Source organism: Daphnia magna, linkage group LG4 (genome assembly GCF_020631705.1).
Source record: "Daphnia magna isolate NIES linkage group LG4, ASM2063170v1.1, whole genome shotgun sequence".
Taxonomy (NCBI): Eukaryota; Metazoa; Arthropoda; class Branchiopoda; order Diplostraca; family Daphniidae; genus Daphnia; species Daphnia magna.
Genome location: NC_059185.1, coordinates 6,675,796 through 6,690,543, shown reverse-complemented (window position 1 = coordinate 6,690,543; position 14,748 = coordinate 6,675,796). Strand labels below are relative to the sequence as shown.

General features: G+C 37.3%; 1 protein-coding gene across 1 annotated transcript; it reads right to left on the bottom strand.

The window, feature by feature from the left end:
• Positions 1 to 4,478: 4,478 nt before the first annotated feature.
• Positions 4,479 to 6,007, bottom strand: LOC123471206 (ribosome production factor 1-like). The gene is given in 7 exon segments (XM_045172230.1): positions 4,479 to 4,707; positions 4,765 to 4,890; positions 4,892 to 4,950; positions 5,016 to 5,098; positions 5,186 to 5,339; positions 5,415 to 5,648; positions 5,707 to 6,007. Coding segments are annotated over 7 exon segments (1,008 nt in total). The 5' UTR covers positions 5,884 to 6,007; the 3' UTR covers positions 4,479 to 4,532.
• Between the last annotated feature and the right edge of the window lie 8,741 nt (positions 6,008 to 14,748).

Here is a 14,748-nt window from a genome sequence, read left to right as displayed (position 1 = left end):
CGGAGTTGTTTCCAATCACTCTGCGTACGGCTCATTCCGATTCTTTCCGTTCACGGTTTTTTTTTTATTTATAACTTGCCGAATATACTCAAAGGATTCATCTCAGTTCACTGATGATTTTAAAATTTACAGAATATTTAGCGTCAAATCAGATTTCACGTAAAAACTAAAAAAACAAAAATGCCAAAACAGGAAAATTTTCTGAAAACTTTAAAACGTGAGTTATACCTAAGAAAACCAAAGAAATACAAAGTTAAGAAATACAAAAAAACGGTGGGTGTTTTACCTAAAAGCAAATGTCTATCTAGCAAAATGAGTTTTAAAAAACTGAAAAGCAAACATTACTTCACATCAAATAACGCTGGTGGTAAGTACGCCTAATTTCACGATGTCCGATTCATTTGATATTGTTTATAATTTTTTTATTCAGATGTAGAGGATATTGAGAATTGTGAAGCTTCCACTGAAGACATTGAAACATTTATCCGTGGTTGTAACCCAGCAGAGGAAGACTGGGACGAGCACTGGGAAAAAGTTGTGGATGTTCATATTGGGAGCTACCCTACACTTCCATCGCTGTGTTGGAATTACAAAATTACCTTGACATCCTGTTATATTCGCTGGCTTTGCTGCGTGAAAACTTTTTGTCCAGAATGTGACATCCAATTTCTTTTGTGGAATGCATTTCACCAACGTCAATTATTGTTCAATGTGAATTGATTAAATTGAGATCCGAGGATTTTTGGGATCAAAATTTATGTTTAATCATGTCCCAAATAGTATATAAATTTTAATAAAAAAAATTGAGATTTTAAAATTATTGTATTCTGGCAAAAAATTTTAATAAGGAACAATAATCTTGTTTGTTAGTATTGAGTTATACAGGAATGAAATTTAAAGTGGCACGTAAAAATGATGGCCACCTTCATGCTTGTTGACGATTGGTCCATTTCTGTTCCGATATATTTGACGTAAAACTATGGGTGACAATTTACACTAATTTTAATATAAACCATCGTTGTTTAGTTCAATCATATTCCTTAAAATGAAAAAAATATATATATTAATGTAAAAACAATGTAGGGGGGGGGGGGTCCCGGTCTTTTTTTTTTTTTTTTTTTTTTTTTTTATATAAAATTTTTATTAATATAAAAAATTTATATTTTTATTTTTTTTTTTTTTTTTTTTTTATTTTTTTTTTTTTATAATTTTATTTTTTTTTTTTTTTTTTTTATTTATTTTTTATTAAAAAAAAAAAAAAAAAAAAAAAATTTTTTTTTTTTTTTTTTTTTTTTTTTTTTTTTTTTTTTTTTTTTTTTTTTATAAAAATTTTTTTTTTTTTTTTATTATTTTATTTTTTTTTTTTTTTTTTTTTTTTTTTTTTTTTTTTTTTTTTTTTTTTTTTTTTTTTTTTTTTTTTTCTGGGGGGGTGGTTTTTCCTTCCCCCCCCCCGGCTCACAAAAAAAAAAAAAAAATTTTATTTTTTTTTTTTAAAAATTTTTTTAAATTTTTTTTAAAAAAAAAAAGAGGGGAAAAAAAAACAAATTTTTTTTTTTTAAAAAAAAAAAAAAATTGTTTTTTAAAAAATGGAGATATAAGGGGAAAACCAGAACTGTCCAAGATGGGTCCGGTCTCCCCTATTTGCATCCATAAAAAACAAAACAATAAAAGTAAATGACAAAAATAAATACAAAAAAACAACCAAATGAAGGCGGTAGCCGATTACAATAAAACGCATCAAATATTTAGGACTTTTCATGAACGGACCCATGCCCGTTCAAAATGTCCCCCAATACAAAGCCATAGAACCTTAAAGTAAAAGTATAGTAGTACTTAAGAAAAATGTATTATAAGCACATATACAGTAGGTGCCGAAAATATCGGAACACGTCTAGTTTTTAGGGCTATTTAACACGGATTCTTATTTTGTTAGGGTATCTTGCGCGAAAAGGTAATAGAAGGGTATTATTGCTAATAGGTCTTCCAAAAAATTTACATGCATTAAGAGATGAATAAACTATTTTCTATAATTATTTCTAATTTTTCCTAACAAGGGAATTCAGCCGGAACACTAGACAACAAATATCAAAACATCGACTTTCTTCCCGTGCTTTTTTAATTTTTATGGCACTACGTCACCTTTAATGTTTTTTTTGTTTTTTTACCAAAGCTGACTTGCCGTTTCGATCAAATTTTGCCGATTATTCTTCGTGATCATTTTTGGATGACACCTAGTGTTCAAAATTTACACTGTTTAATGAATTTTGTATTTTATATGAAGAATTCCATATGATATTCATTTACAAATTTTTCCTAATTTTTTAGCACAGTCGAATTCTTAAATTAATTCGACTAAATTTCTTTACATTTTATTTATTTTTTTTGATCCAGCTTATTTCAAATTAACAATTCTATTAGCAGGTAAAAGGAACTAATTGACGAAAAAAGCACGATATAAACAAGGTACATGATCACCGTATCACTCTCTGGGGGGAAAACGGCGGGTGTTTACTAAGTGGTTCCAGGATTCCCCGCTAGGTTCGCTAATCTAGGAGGCCGGTCGTCTACAGGGGTGATACAGGCAAAACACCTTCTTTTTTATAATTTTTTTTTATCAGTTCGTGTGCTAGAAAAGTAAATCTATGGCTCCTTTTCACTCCCGATTTTTTGGACCAAAATCAAAATGACGGTGCTAATTTGGGAATTTTTATTTATGTTTTAAATTCACCTTAATTTGAAAAATTACGCTGTTTGCAGCGTCATCTAATTCTTTTTGTTTTTATTTCAAAGCAGAAACATGCCGTTTACGGTGTCAGCCAGTACCAAAAACGTCTAATCGGTTGGGTCTGTCTCCCGCTATCTCCAACTCACAGCCACTGGCCCACTACCTCACTCGCGAGTCATACAATACAAAACATGATGTTTAAAACTAGGCAACGCCACAAATGGCGCAATTTTTTGAAAATAGGGTGAATTGAAATGAACAAGCATTATTTAACATTCTTACACCTATTTTGCCAGTAATACTTTCGTTGGGGTCCAAATTTTCAAACGAACCACAATCTTACATTGTATAAGAATGCATTATTATTATGCAGATCCCAACTGCTATACATAACAACATATGCTGGTACAGCGTACTACACCATTGCGGTTCATTATTCTTAAGAATAAATAAAACTATAATAACCCACCCGCAACCCGCAACCCTCAGTGGGAATAGATATTGCCGTGGGTGAAAAGGGAGAATGGTTATCTCTTCGCAGAGATGAGTCATCCGCTCCTTGGACAACGCTGCGATCGTGGTGAAGAAATTATCGGGAGAAGTCTGCTCTAAGAAGGATACGGAGATACGCAGTCCGGAAGGGGAGTAATTCGTGCGACGGTATAAAACGCTGCCCCGAATCTACGTTAGATGAGTCTCCATCGGGTGAGCTCCCGGAGCTGGGCTCCGTTAGAGGAGTTCCCTGGTTTCCCTAGAGGTCTTCAGACGTTTCTCCAACTTTTGATAATGGTTATCCTCTTTTTGTTTAAGTAAGACCATTGTTTAGATTTAAGTCATCACTTGTTGTATTCATCTGTGCTCGTTTAAATACAACCCTCGTGACAATATTCTAAATTATTTTATTTTAAGTTGGCGCTACAGTAGACAATTTGATACGTGCATAAATGTAAAGAAATAGCTGAGTGGGTATAGCGTGTGATTTACAGTTGAATTGAATATAGAACTAAGATTTGATTCCAAGCGACTGCTTTTCTTATTTGTGTATTTTTCTTTGGATTCTTAGAATTGGATATTTAATGGACGTCCATTTCATGACATCCAATGGATGATCCTAAAGGACGTTCAAAAACCGGACACTAGGATGTCCTACCTACTAAAGACGTCGCATGGGATATATCCCGCTCAGCCTGAAAGGACCTGGCTGGGATATCCCCGTGAGGGGCAGAATGCTAGCTGGGTACATGCTATCACGAAACCTACTGCAAGATGGCGAAAAGTCACCGATCCGATCGGCGATAAATTTTTTATATTGATCGGGATCACGATCGCGGCAAGTCTGGTTGGTATTATAGTCTTTGCCACCCTTTGCACTGATATACAGGCATCAGAAAAGGGGGAGGGAATAAAACATTTTATTATGGAGCACTAGGATAGATCGAAAAAATTTAAATAATTTACAGAAACTAGAAAGGAGACAAAAATAATTACTATGTAGGTAAAACAATAAAAATTATACCTGAAAAAGATTGGTTCAGTAGGTAAAACGGGAAAAACAGCCGAACAATTCCCAATTCGTTCCAAGCGCCACCATCGGTCGGACAGAGCATGTCCTCCGAACCCAATACATACGGGGATCGTGGTCTTTTACTTCGTAGTCTGTGCCTGCATGCAAAAATTCTCGTGACAATATCTATGGCTATGCTATGGCGTCGAGGTTTGCTTTAGCAAAAAGTGGCCAAAATTAGGAATACAATTTTATATTACACAGACGTGTATTTAAATTCTCCCAGCACAAAATGTCAGACTGTTAAAGAAAGAATCTACGCCTGCTTGTTTCCATTTCATGTCGTTTTCCTGCGATAATCCATTCATAGTCACCCTCGATAGTATCAAAAGTTCCTTTTTGCAACCATTTTAGCCGTAATGTAAACCTAGGACCTAATTCGCGTAATGCAGCTCTTTTCTGAGATTTGAACTCATACCTATGCAGAAAAGTTGTAGCAATATAAATTACCAAAGAACATTTAAAGTTTACAAACCTGTGATGTCTAAAGAAAATATAGTCTCGTTGATTATGGAAAGTCACTGCACGACGACCTTTAAATTGCGGATCATAGTGAAATAGAGATGCTAACATCCTACTCACAGCCTGACCAAGGCGTGTCTGAAGTATTGAGAATAACCTCTGGTCGGTGGGTAGTGAACTCCTTGATGATGTTCTTGTACTTTATGCAAATGACCAAGATAGCTTCATCACAAATATGTAAGGGAATTATAAGACAAATAATACCTTCATGTCTTTTGTCAATTTGACATTACTAATTTTGAAGTAAGCTGTGGGACCATCAGGCAAGTGGGACACCAACATCCCATCTGGTAAATGCAATTTTTAAAAAACATTAATAAAATACATCTTCAAAACAAAACAAAAACAAAACAATCAATGTAATTATCTCTTACTTGGGACTCGTCTGTCTTCATTAATGACTACAACATCAGTGTAATCTTTTTCTTTAGCGCTCTGTATCATTTTTTTAACACTGGAACGTTTCCTCCACTGGCATTCAGAAGAAGGGAAAATTTTTGTCAATTCACGAATGAAGTGGATGGTTTTCTGAAATTAAAAAATTTTCATTATCAAATATTTTATTATAACCATTCAAATGATTCTAGACAGTGATACACTTACTGAATGGGGATTGTCTGATGATGTTATCAAAATCTTAGGCACATAAGTTTTCGAAAAATATGATTCATATTCATCATGGGTAATGTCAAAGGTGACTTCTTCATCATCACGATCAACAGTGGTAATGTCAGCTTCCCTTGTGTTTTCTATTGTACGTGGAATTTGTTTTGGGGGTGCCTTATCACCTAAAGCTTCAGCCTCCTTCTTCCTCTGTTTTTGACCTTCTTTTTTTACCTATAAAATGCTATATTTTTATTTGAAGGCTTAAAACGAGATCCATACAAACAACAACCTTTCGCTTCTCTTTTTTTAAAGTAGCCCACTGTGCATTCCGCAACACCTTGTTTTTCATTGTCGAGAGTCTCCGCTGAGTACGAAACCGTTTTTTTGCTGCAAGGCGATCACTCGCTGTTAAAGTGGGAGGCTTCACAAGCACTTCAGCATTCTCGGCATTCTCTGCACTTTCCATGACAGGCTTAAATTTATTGAATACGTAAAGTTGATACACAAATTCCTAACCACACCAATTTAACACGTGTGTCTGTTAAGCTTAACACTTACACGATAGCAAAACGTACTTAAAAGAAGCAGACGAAAGCATTTTATTAACGACTTGAGGTCCCCTAGCGACTGCTGAAAGAAGCTTGTATTCTAAAATATAAAATAATTTCAAATTGTGATTTAGCGTTAAAAAAATATTAATTGATTGTCGGTTTTATTTACTAAATAAATGGTTTTAAAAAATTTTATTCAGTCATCTGGTTCTAATTGAGAGGTAATGTCCCCCGTTTGATTGTTCTAGAAGAAAATTGTGCAGTGACAGTTCACCTTAGTTTCCCAAACCAGCGGTAGACGGCAAAAAGTGTATCGTATAGCCTTTAAGCGGGGAAAGCCCAAAGCCAGCAAAGTAGCCTACGTACCGAAATTGAAAAATTGTGTGTTTAAACGTTCTTATGTGTATCATTAGGCTTTTAGAAGAATACCCTCAGCACGGCACTTGCTACGTAATGCAACTCTCTACGTTCACAACGTTTTGTCTTTTAATATACCACGTGACGACGCGAAAAGCGAGAGCTGAGCATCGATAAACGCAACGACATTGGTTTGATCAACCACGCCAACTGATGTGGTTTACGGCGTTTAGTTTAGGTAGAATTAAAACGACCACTCGTGAATTTTAAATTGGTTTTAAGGCGGTACTGCGCTAGAAAGACACATAAGAAATAAAGAGCCCCGTTCAAAGTACTAGGCCAAGTTGCTTACATCTAGTTATATCGTAACCTTCGCTCGCTTTTGCTAGAAAACTCAATGACGTTTCCACCAGCGATCGAGAAAAATAGTTCTGATCGATACTTGTTACACTCATGGGAAAAAGTCGACGAACACTATATTTGTATGTACGATTCTGCTTCCCCTTAGACACTTTTCGGTAAAATTAACGTGGACAAAATGTGCTAACAATCGACTTGATCGGGCAATGACCTCTACGCTAGGCGACGCTAGGTACTCACTTAAAGATTACAGCACACGCGTGTTATTAAGCATTTTAATTATGGTGCAAAATAACCTTACGTCTTTAAACAATTTTGGAGTTCCATGTTAGAGGAATTAGCGAAAAAAAAAATAGCCCATTCGTCGCCTTTTCTATTTGCAGGCTATAGCGGATAGAAGAGAAGAGGACAGATCGCAGCCCACCACTGAATGGGTTATTTGAACGACAGCCGTTACAAAATAACCATTGACAAAGCGAAGGTGGACAAAGGTTAACGACGTTCCTGACTTGCCTGAGAATAACGCCGAATTAACAAATACGGTCGGCACTTCACCGTGGTACAAAGAAAACGAGAGAAAAAAAAAAAGGTCAACACAACTAACAGAAGGATCTGAAAAGAGGGAGGAGAAGCGGCGAACCTTTTTCCGAAAAGAGAAATTCAACATTTACCCATAGCCGAATTCTGTTAACTTAACCGCCATAAACCTTCGTCCAGAAAGCTTTAGGCAAACAGCTCATAATACGTACAACTATACAAATGCACTGTAGAATGTTGGAAAGATATTGACCTCTTAAGATTTGTAACATTGCTTAGTAGGGCGAGGGAGACCTGTTGACGACAGTCAACTAAATAAACAGCCAATGTTTTAAGTTCGGAAAAAAAAATCAACCCATTTTTCGTTGGAGATAACTTGCATGCTTACTAAGTTAAGTTCATTCTCTCTTGATACATTTGATATTTGATACATTTGTTCATGACAATTGCCATTAGGAGTTGAGCCTTTTAATTAGACTCACTTTGTGGCTTCTCGGCTAACTAGGAGACAACGCCATTCGGAAGAACGATATTGTGTAGACTATGAACTTTGGTTGATTGGAATGCTACGATAATTACATCTAGCCATATGTCGTACACTTTGCTTGCTTACTTTTTAACTTTAAAATCCATACTGCTAATGGTGAAATATAAGTTGCAGCCGCTGGACGAATTTCAACTCGTTTTATGTACTGCAACCCTAAAAACAAAAACAAAACGGAATGTATCGTATTGGGCAGTATTACGGTGACGTACGAGAGGTAGTCTAACAAGGTTTCTCTCCGTCATGCAACTCTCACGTCGCGCTATAAAATTTATGTCCAGGAAGCTTTATTTTGGTTATTACACAAATTCTTTCACAACCAAACCTACCGTGATCTCCATAAACGCCCTTTTGTTTTAGATCGCTGGTAAATGAATCTTCCATCGTTTGTCTCCTTTCATCAGCTTAAGCTCATTGTTTGGATCAGAACACTTCGAAACTTCCCAGTTTGTACCAATTATAATATCAGGCTTTTATTTTGCAGTCATGCATTATTCATTAGTGAAGTTCCGACTATAAAACGTCTTCGCTCGGTGCCGTCCGTTGCAACAGTGAAACGCATTTGACTGAAAATGACAGCTAATCTATTTTCTTTTTTTGTTTTGTTTTTGTTTTTGTTTTTTCTATCTACAAGTAACTATTAGCGCTCCAACACTCACAAGTGAAACTTGACTAGAAAACGGTAAAAACTATTGTCTTGTAGTGAGCGCTTATTATCGAGTCTCTCTGTTATTGATTGGTTTTTCTCCAAATCACCAAAAGATTTTAAGTATTAAAACAGATAAAAAGGATGTAGACACAAGAAACGTGGCATGGTTATTACAATGCAGACGTAATTACAAAGCTACGAAGCTGTGCGTGAACTTTGACCTAAAGCGCGTTTCCTTGGCGACCTCTTCCGCCCCACCCCATCCTTTTCCGTTTGGACTCAGATGTTTGAGACAGATGTCCTATTACAAAAAAAAAAAAAAAAGAAAAGTCTTTCTTGCAGGAGCAAATGAGAAAACCATTCAAGTCCGATTGACGTTCACAGAACCTTACCGGAACAAACGTGGCGAAAGAATACTATTTCTATTCGCTGTCAAGCTTTTGTAAAGGTGTCGGCATCAGCGTGAAAGGGAAAGGAAGGAAGGGGAGGCCTTCGTCATGGATTTATTCAGTCAAAGCTTGGGCGGTGTACAGTACAGACTTTTAGGGATTTTTTTTTTTTTTTTTTTTTGGGTGTGTCGACCAAGGTAGAAAAATTGAACAGATTATTGGAGAGGGGGGATGGTAATGCAGGTAATTTTTTTGTGAATATTCTATCGACGAACCCAGAAAGGTTTCAGGCTAGTCAGTTTGGGGTATTTTTCCAACACCGTATCTAAATTGACTTATTGTAAAAAAAAAAAAAAAAAAAAGGAAAAACGAAAAAAAAAAAGGTAGGAAACTTGGAAAACCTTTAGAATTGTTTCCGCCAACGACGGCTACAATAAAATCCCAGCTTCCGTCAATAACTGTCCATTACAGGCAATGGTAGTTATCTTATATTGGCGCGATGACATTCCATCATAATTTCTGAAAGCCGAAGCGTTGAACAGGAGAATCGCTGCTCGTAAAAACCTCTTCAAAAGATCGTAAAAATTAACGACAGACCGTTAAAACCTTTTGGCTGCTGTTTTTCTTCTTTTCTTCTTATTTTGTTTTTTTTTCCCCATTTTTTGTTGTTGTTCCTTTTCGTTTTTAACCTTAGATTTCAATCCGGAATCTCATAGAGTTAGTTTACTTCAGTGCCCAGTTGATACTTTAATGACCTCAATTACTACCTACCTTCGATCTTTTGCTGTCCCCTCTGCAAGCTTACCCTTGAGACTGGCTTTGTGAGGGTGACGAATTCTAAACTTGTTGGTCTTCAAAGCCTTCAACTTATTTGACCCCACAGATGAAGAAGCATCAGCTTAGCTTCCTTCATTTATTATTTTTTTTTTTTCTTTTCCTCTTTATTTGGCTTGCATGCATGCTGTTAAAAGAGACGGAGACTGAAGCCTGCTTCTAGAATGACAGGGCAAGATGGTGAATGGACCCCAATTGGTCTTGGATCCAAGAGCCACCGACTGGTATGGGGATAAAAGGTTTCAGGGCCACTAGCCATATGTCCGTGGTCCAATGGAATAGTGAAACGCGCCGTGTGTCTTTAATATGCATTTCTAGGTGGAAGAAGAAAAAAGGAACAGACGTCGAGTGCATGTCACCTGGTCAGCTTGATTCATTCAAGCGAGAGGCAAACAACTGCTATATACCAATGTTCTCATTTCAGTTGGGAGACCGTTTACTCGCTACCGCATTGCGCGAATCCGCTGCTCTTTTATCATTTTCTCTCTGTCCTGGCCCTTTAAATAGCACTGCGCCCTATGGCCGACTGGGCCGATTAATTGATTCCGCCAATAGTTCACGTTAGCCTTCTATCGGTTCATTATAAGCAGTAGTTCATGTTGAGGTCGGCCTCAATGAGTTGAAACAACAACATGGCCAAACATCAAAATGGGCAAAAGTCGCGACAAAATGAGGCACACCAAAACTGAAAGACATTTGATGGAATTATAATCCGCTGATCACCGATTTTGTCTAGGTGGATACAAGACGCCTCAGAGCCTCCCTTTCCCCTGCAGATCAATCTCCTAACGAAAACAAATAAAGAAGGCAACGAGGCTGTATAGCAAGCAAATTTACTGTCGAATAAGATGAAGGAAAGGAGACTTGTATTTCCAGTACCTTTGGCGTCTTTGGCGATGAAACTTATCCACACTTGGCCAGATTTTGTACGTTTCCCCATTGTCAACTCATCTTCATAATCTGGCTAATTCCATCATGGCGACGGCTTGGTGAAGGATTTTTCTTCATCTCCATTACCGTATAGAGCGAAGACAAACAATATTGTTTTGTGGAGAGTTGCCCTGTAGCTTTGCTTTCCGTATGCTCTTCCGCTTCTTTGGAGATTATTAGCCACAGTCTAAAGAAAGCTGGAGAACAGAGATAACATCATTGCTCACAATATAATTCCTTCTTTATATCTATGCCCCGTTCTTTTTCTCGTCACGCTTCTTTCCTTTTTCAGCCTTTCCTTTCTCTTTTACCATCCAATTTTTTTCTTCTTCTTCTTCTTCTTCTTCTTCCCATCCATCTGTCTCACTCTCATTGGCCTTAGCATTTTTTTTTTTTTTCTGAACTAATTACTGACCATCTCAGGCAACAAGGAGCATGGAAGAATGCCCAAAAAACTGGATAGCTTGCTGCAATAAAAGTAACAACGATTACATTATCTTCACGTTTTATTAGGTGACCTTCTGCTGTTTATCACAAAAAGTTCTTCTTAGTTAGTTACAGCGTACTTGCATTATTTCGTTTTTCGTAAAAGTTCATTTTTTGTTTTTTGATTTTTGATTTTTTAAGTTTTTTTCGTTTTTGTTTATGTAATATAATATAAAAGTAACTTTCACGGTGAGATTACTGATGTCTGGGATCCGTGTAAAAACGTTCAATAACAGTCGCCTTGCCAGATATTTGTAAATATAGATTAGAGGCAAACAGATGACAAAATAAACCAATTAGTGCTTCAGTGGAAGTTGCATATAATATGCACTGTATCATTGCAGATTCGGCAGTGATTCGAAAATTTGCAAAGTAGACGTGATTGTACGTAACGATGATGTTGCTAAATATCGACAAACTTGCCGAGCCCTGCAACTGCAGTCTTTCCGTCCCATGAAATTGTAACTTGTTTTGCTCGCGTAGGTTGGGCTGCCACTCGTTCAATACAAATTAGAGGTCTCGATCGATATCAAGATGGCTTGAAAAATTCAACGCAGCGCCAGTTTGCTGAGTTTGCCTACGTAAAATTCCTCTGGCTCTATAACTCCAATTTCATATTTTAGGCATTGACGGACAGAATGAACGAGGAAAATAAAGCGCACACACACTTTATTTATTATTTTTTTTTTTTTTAATCAAAAGACACCACAGATGGTTCACTAAAAAAAAGGGGGATTCCTTGTATAAAGCATACTTTTGTGCTGGCAAATTTCGGCATGGCTACAAAAAGTAGCGATACTTGGCTTGTATAGGCCATTTACCAGGAATTTGCTTGATTATATTTTGTCGCTCTTCAACTCCACCCCAAAGGGCAATAGCGATTTGATACAGACAGCTGGTCGCGAGTGGTGAAATACACTGTTGGCAGGCCGGAGGGGCCAGATCAAGAAGAAACCAATATCAAATGTAGATTATCGGATACACCGTGAATGCAAGCGAGGGCTATTGAGATGGTCTGCTCTGACTTGTCCGAGGAAGAAACGATTGAGAAAGAACGAAAGAAAGAGAGAGACAGAGAGAAAGAAGGTAAATGTGTGCAGGAAAGTAGCATCTCCAGCAACGGTTTCTACTGATCAAGGCCACTGGAAAAGCCTGTCCAGTAACGCCCAGGCCTCACGACTCGCAGTTATTCATCAATGCGCCATAAGGGATCGAAGTGAGCAAGAAATGTAATCACTCGATGCGCAGGGAGGTGGAGGAGAAGAATACAGTGGAATATAGGAAAGAAGAAAAAGAAAAAAAGACGGGCCATGTCAAGCCGATCCTTCATTGAGGGCCAGACTTGCTGCGCGCCATCAAGAAGGCAGGCCAAAGGAAATTATAGTCATTGAGCTGCAGCTTACATGGGGGCTGCGCTCTCAACAGCAGCGGTCGTTGCATACAAATAAACATATGACTGGTGCAGCAGTTGATGTATTCAAAACCGCACAGCCATGGCTTCTAATGGATACCAGAGAAAGGAAAAGAAAACCTAAAAACAAAACAACATAGAAGAAGAAGAAGAATAAAAAAACACATCTACATAGGCATCTACACGTATTGGTATACCTGTTTGTGTATAAAGAAAATAAAAGGGGAGGGACGGACGCAGGGAAATGTTGTCGCTCTCTTAGTGCTCTATAGTTCGTTTTCTAAACGACGAAGAACCATCTAAAATTGTTGAACCACTCTTTTGTATTTAGGACAAACTGTTGTGCGTTGCTGTACATTTTGATCGTTTTATCTCCCGTAGCGATCCTTCATTAATCCACTCATCAACCATTAACGTTTCCGATGGATGGATCAAATGCTACCAGAAAAAACCCTCCCCTGCTTCAGTCTTGCTTACAGGTAGGCCACATCTTGGGATTAGACGTCAAACATTGTTTGATTGAGCTTCAAAATTCAATGCTATCCCCCGACTGGAGAGCAATGCAAGTAATCACATGTTAGACTAACTAAAGAGAAACCCCAGATCCTTACGAAAGTCCTCTTTTTTTTCATTTTTTTTTTTTTTACTTTATCAGTTGAGGCATATAGTCGAGCAATTGCTAGTCTCTACCCTATAAGAGTCATGTGCACCTAGAAAAGAGGAGAAGACCTGGAGGTAACAAAAGATAAGAACTCAAAAAGTTAGAAAATTATATTATATCTGTTCTCCCTCGGGCGAATAGGAGGATTCGAATTAGACTTGTTTTGTTTTTTTGTTTTTGTTTTGTTTCAGAATTCAAGAATATTTGAATACCCGTATTTTGAAGAATGATTTTAAAAAAATTGTACAAGCTTCTGGCCCGATTCACGGGAAAACCGGTTGGCAATTATCAATCAAATATGCTTGCTCGAAGGTTGCTGATGTGCTATCGTTAACCGATTTCACCTTTGTTAACACACACACACACAAAATCGTCTCCTGCAAGGCAATTTGATTTCTTGAACTGCTTCCTCATCGCAATGGTCGAAAACGAGTTCTGTCAATTGAAATTTTCGCTGATGGCAGATATGGCAGTATAACTTTTCCAATTGATCGAAAGCGAAGATATGCGCTGTTGAGAGACTCAGTCGTACTCAAACTAATATTAGATAAGCCGATTCGGTGAACTGATGGAGTTAAGAGCCTTTGGATTTTCGTTGAAAACGTCACCGAAATCTTCACTTGAAGATTTTCTTTCTTTTTTTTCTTTTTTGGTTTTTTTCATTCTTTTCTTAGTCTTCTTCTTATCCCCTTTTCTGTTGCGATTGAAGGCATGATGTTTGGCATAAAGAAATCCCACCGACGTACAGTACAGTATATGTCATGGGATTTCATTTAAGCTTGTAATATCATCCATGAGTGCATGGCTGATTTTCGAGATTGCGCACACATGCTTTTCTTTCCTAACCAAATGTGTAAGAAGATTCCAATAGTTTTTTTTTTTTTTTCTCTATTTTTTCTATTTTTTGCTATTCGTAGCTTTGCCGAAGACGAGATTCTTTCGTCGCTCTATGGCCAAAATAGTTTTTGTCCGGTAATCTTCGTCTGGCTGTCTTACTTTCATGTTTGGATAAGCACAATAGCTTCCTATAGCATATACACTGCTGCATACTACTGTATAATCAAGGGATTTTCGAACGAGAATTGAAATGCAACTACCGCCGCCCATCTACGCAACACTGGCTAGCCCGCATCTTAATAAACTTTCGCTTGGTATTGTCGAGTATGTCTTCTATAAATACTCGAAAACTCGATGTTATTTTCAGGCTTTGGCACGGCCAGCCTACCAGTCTATAGCCCGATCAAGGTAAGGCTATACACGCCAAAAATAAGGTATGTTTACCAATCATAACCGTTAGGGAGTACCGTGTGTTATGTCGGCATTTCTCTGGTCCTTCTTTGTGCATGAACAGACGTGAATAAAAGAGAGAAAAAAAAAAAAAAGAAAGAAAGAAAGAAAAAAAAGAAAAAAGAAAAAAATGTAGGAGAAAGGACAGAGTCTCCTTGATGGTATACCTCCGCAGTAGTCAGTGCTTTGTTACTGGTTAGCATACTGCATATATATACCTGGTGAAAAACGCCGCCGGGGCTGTTGGTCCCTCCATCTTTTGCTGTGCGAGTAGCTTTTTTGTTTTCGGTTTCTCTGCAGCTTCAAGGTAGTACTATACAGACACCCGCTAGCTA